This window comes from Propithecus coquereli, unplaced genomic scaffold (genome assembly GCF_000956105.1).
Source record: "Propithecus coquereli isolate 6110/MARCELLA unplaced genomic scaffold, Pcoq_1.0 Scaffold208, whole genome shotgun sequence".
Taxonomy (NCBI): domain Eukaryota; kingdom Metazoa; phylum Chordata; class Mammalia; order Primates; family Indriidae; genus Propithecus; species Propithecus coquereli.
This window is the reverse complement of record NW_012145856.1, coordinates 2,855,750-2,860,850: the sequence shown is the minus strand read 5'-3', so window position 1 is coordinate 2,860,850 and position 5,101 is coordinate 2,855,750. Positions and strand designations below refer to the sequence as shown.

The following is a 5,101-nucleotide window of genomic DNA, read 5'->3' as shown; positions in this document are numbered from 1 at the left end:
AAAAAAAAAAAAAAAAAAAACTGTGCTCAAATTGGTTTGTAAAATACTTGGCCAAGCAACATTATATATGTTTCCTTACCAGAAGACTTCTCAGATCACTTGATATCCTTATTATTTAGTCAATTCTCAAAAATGCACAAATCAAAACCTTCCGAAGTGAGTCAGGGAGGTAATTGCTGTCCCTAGTTTATATTATGAAGAAGCTAAAGCTCAGAAAGATTAGGTGACTTACCCAAGGCCACCCACAGGTTAAAGACTGGAGCCTAGGTCTTTTGTCTAGTGTGTTCTTTATACTGTATCAAATTCCCCCTTGTATTCAGGAGAGGAGATGGCATTAATAAAGACAGGAAACAATAGTCTTTTTTCTCTATGTTGGTGGTAGAGGCTTACAGAAAGAGAAAAGGGAGCAGTAAAGAACTCAATCTTACCCAAGTGGAAAAAGTAATTGGAAATAAAGTTAGATACATTTTCAGAGGCCTAGAGGGTACAGGATTTTGAAAGACAGGCAGGGGAGTTTAGAATTGTAATTGCATTAGAAAGAGCTTTCTTTGACCAATACTATGATAAAAGTGTATTCAAGGATACTCAGGTTTCCAATGGCTCCAGGTGGATTAAATAAGGAAGAAAACTGAGGTAAGAAGGTTATCAAAATGCAACTGCAGCATATGCCAAATGCAAATTGACTAAGGCTTTAACCATGATGTAGGGAGCAGGAATGGCAGAGAGATGTTAGGAAAAGGAACAGAGATAACTTTAGCTATACTTGATCTCTTGTGTTTCAAATTTTGTTGTTATTAATATTCTCAAAATACTTTACTTTGAGGTGCTATATGGGAAAACATTTAGATTAAGCCCAACTTCAGACCAACCTAACTCTAGAGTCTAGTCCATTCCAGACTATATTCTCTAATGCAATTACAAGTAATGTTCATCTGTCATCTCTTAATAGGAGCCAGAAAACATATTTACATTATAAAATATTAGTTTATTATAAGAATAAAAAGCATTCCGATTAGCATTTTAAAGTTACATAAGGTACTCTAGGTATGGATAATAACATTATAAATATATATGCAAATTTATTAATGCAATGATTTTAATATGTTTCATAATGATCTTTTAAAATCCAATGTGGTGTATTTTATGCTTTCTGTGAATTTTTTATGTAGATGTTAAGTTCTTTAGTGAACAACTGGAAAAATATCACAAACAGCACAAAGACGCGGTAGCTCTCAGACCCACCAGAAATGTAGGATTGCTGCTCGTTGACACTAAGCAACTGAAAGAAAAACTAATTCCATCACCTTTGCGATGCTTAAAGGTAACTATGAACTAGGAAAAAAATTTAATTATGTCTCTACAATTATTTTATGATTTTCCTACCACAAAAAAATCCATATTTATTTTCTAATATTGCAAATATTAAAATTGACATAAGACTACTGGGCATACTTAATTTCTAAGAAAAGTCCCATATTATTCTTTTTGTCACAAGCATAATCGGCTTTTAGATGAGATGAGGAAAAGATCTGCAGCCTCAGACTAGCCTCTGGTCCTACTCCTTTTTCCTTTGTTGGAGCATTCCAAGAATTCCTGCAGAAGAGATACCACTGTAAGGACTCAGTGTTCTCGTGCAAGTGATGGTTGATACCAGGATACTGAGATCAAGTTTAAGGAATCATTTCCTCATCTAGAACTGTCCCTGTAGGTCTGATTATGTTTTGGTGTATTATAGAGCTAGAGAAATTTCTGCAATAACTTGTAGAACCAATTCAATAATTTCCTTTGGAGCCAGAGTAGACCCATATATTCTCAAATCCCTTCAGAGAGACAATGGTATAAAACAGGGATTGGAAAACTATAGCCCACAGGGCCAATGCAGCCTGCCTCCTGGTTTGTATCCACAGTTTTATTGGACACAGCCATGGCAATTGGTTTGTGTATCTATCGTCTACATCATCTTTCTCATTACAAGGACAGAGTTGAGTCATTTTAACAGAGACTGAGTGTCCTGTAAATCTGAAATATGTACTATCTGGTCCTTACAGAAAACCTTTGCTGACTGGTAGGTGACAGAAAACAGAGCACTGTATAAAATAGTGCAGGCCTGAGCGCTAGTATGTTCTGTCATTAATTAGTTGTATGGCCAGGCCTTTCTTCTAGAGCTTTGCTTCTTCATTTGTCAAAAAAAGAAAAAAAAATACATATATATATGTGTGTGTATATGTATGTGTGTGTGCATGTGTGTGTGTGCATAATTGGAGCAAATTTAGTTCAATTTCAACAAACGTTTTTGAGCACTACTATATACCAAGCCAAAGAAAACTGAACTCGAAGTGGCTTAAGCAATCAGAAAAGTTGCAGACTTATGTATTCGAAAAGTCCAGAGATTGTGTAGACATCAGGAAGGTTTGATCTAGTGGCTCAATGGTGTTACCAAGGACCCAATTTCTTTCATTCTCTTTTCTGAGCATCCTATGCACCAGCTTCATCCTAAGGTAAAGCATTCCCTTGCATTTGTGAAATGGTTATTGAAAGCTCAACAGCCTAATGATTTCCCTGTTCCCATAAAGAGAGAAAGAGAGAAATTGAAGCTCTCAGTAGGAATCTCTCTCAGCCATATACAAAAGTCCTAGGCCTCTATCTCTGATCAGATCAACTAAGGTCAGAGGTCCATCCTAATCTGATCACTTTGGCCAAAGGAAGCTATGCTCATATTTGCCTAGTGACTGATCCAACTCCATTTTCGTTTCTGAAGGAGAGATTGATTTTCCCCAAACCACACAGCTGCCACCCAACACGAAAGGAGTGGGACTGATGCTGGGGAGGGCAGCACAATGTCCACTACATAGGACAAAGAAGCAGAAAGTGTACTTGCAAAATATCAGAGCATTTAGGCAAACTTTTTAGTAAGTTGTATCACCTATTTTGTTCTGGAAATGATCTTTGTCAACCTAAAATAATCAAAAATGTCAGAATCTAGTTTAAAGAGAGTTTATTCAAGCACAAAGGTTGAGGACTGCAGCCTGAGGACACACTTCCAACTAGCCTGGGGAGTGCTCCAGAGAACAAAAGAGAGGCTCAGATTTTTAAGGAAAAAAAGGATGAATCAGGACAGGAGGCAATCACAAAAGTTGTCCATCAGGAATTCTCACTGGTTTACAGAAATAACATTGGTTAGTGACTGGCTGTACATTTTTTAACTATAATGGCATTTTATGGCTACTTGGTATCAGTCTAGAACCCACATAGCAAGTCGCTTCAAGAGGTAATTATTAAACTCAAGGGGGTGTGAGATGTGCCTGCTGTTACATATTAAATGCTTTTCTGGGTCTGGTATCTTAAAGGGGCTCACATTTCTCAGATAAAAAGATTTTCTCTCTGACCTTCCTGTTGGTTCCATGATTTAATGAGGGAAAAAAGTCCTTTCATATACACTGCTGCTTCTAATGCCTGCTGATTTAACAGACATCCAATTAAAATTCATCTAAAATATATGATAAAATGGAAATATTCAAATATTTATGATTCACATTTTCTTTTTCTTTCTTAGGTGCTAAACTTTATGCTTCCTCGTCAAAGTAAGAAAAAAGTGGATGCCATTATCTCTGAGGCACAAGATGCAGAGTATAAACTTGAGTTTGTTCCTACGACTACCATAGAATATGTTAATAGCTTAGTATTTCTTGATGAAATTCAGGAACGGGTGAGTTGATTATCTCATGTTACTCAAAATTCCAGATCTTATGGTAGGAAAAGAAGATATAGGACAAGAAAAAGTGAGGGACTAGAGGTCAAAAAACAGCTGTTGAAATATCAGAAACACTTTCAGAGTACATGGATGTTCTACATCGCAGCAATAACACCAGCTACAGTTATCAGACTCTTACTGCTAGTCAGGCACTGTGTTACATTTTTTACATGCATTGCAGTTTCAATACTCACAAAAACTTGACAAGTAGGGGTGATTTTTATCCTCATTCTGCAGGTGAGGAAACAGAAACTAAAATGGGCTGTGGTGTCCAAGATGACAGACATGTATGTCTGCGAGACATGTCTGTTTGTGGTAGAGCTGGAATTTAGACTTGGGTCTCTTTGACCACGAAGCCAATATTCTCAACCACGGTTTATTGGAATTCTAATTTTTAGCAAATGGTAATAGAATTGTAATTTAGATATTAGTCATAATGGAAGTCTTTACCCTTAATCTATAGCTGCATAATAGTCAGAAACCTCACCATTATGATGAAAGAAACCCAACTCAAACTAGCTCAAGTGAGGAGGGGGGGGTGAGGGATAGGAAAAAAAGTAGATAGGACTCAAGTGATGCAGATGAAGGGGGCAGGTCTCTCTCTCTCAAACACACACACACATTCACTCCTTTGTTTTCCTTGCTTCTTTCTCTTTGGAATCTTGGTTTCCTCCTCTCAGGCTCCTCCCTGAGGCAGGCTCCCTAGTATTTGACTTGTATAATCAGTTTTTCATGAACTTTCATTCATATCTGTTTGGTATTTGAAATAAAGTATTTTCTTAAATATCTGAGATTTGAAGAAATGCTACAAGTAAAAAAATATAAACAGAATGAAATAAGTCATTAACAACCTGAATAGTTTGTTATATATTGTGAACAGAATTAATTAAAAAAAAAAAAAAGCTATCTTACATGCCTACAGAAGTAACAGTTTTGTTTTTCATTTCAAGAAATATTTATTGAACTGAGTAGAAGAATAAAATCTCTTTGCCCACTTCCCTCGTTCACTTTTTTCCATTCATGAACAGAATTAATTAAAAAAAAAAAAAAGCTATCTTACATGCCTACAGAAGTAACAGTTTTGTTTTTCATTTCAAGAAATAGTACCTTCTCAAAAGACCAGAGATGAATATGGTTTTCCTCAGATTTGCTTATACATCATCCCGGGAGTCTAAAGATGAATATTTGTATTCATTGAGCCTCTTTGGACAAATACCAAAAACCACTTGAGCAAGCTTAGGCCAAAACAGGAACACTATTTAAGGATTCATGGGTGTTTCATGGAACCCCCATCAAGTATGTAACTAGGCTTAGGAACTGTCCAGAATCAGAAATAGGACACTATAGAAA

The 5,101-nt window shown here is 36.3% G+C and overlaps 1 protein-coding gene across 1 annotated transcript in view; it reads left to right on the top strand.

The window, feature by feature from the left end:
- DNAH6 (dynein, axonemal, heavy chain 6) overlaps positions 1 to 5,101 on the top strand; it is a 318,529-nt gene that overhangs the window by 78,192 nt on the left and 235,236 nt on the right. Inside the window, exons 13-14 of the mRNA XM_012644194.1 lie at positions 1,170 to 1,321; positions 3,554 to 3,706. Coding sequence (XP_012499648.1) covers positions 1,170 to 1,321; positions 3,554 to 3,706 — 305 coding nt within the window. The remainder of the gene's footprint in view (positions 1 to 1,169; positions 1,322 to 3,553; positions 3,707 to 5,101) is intronic.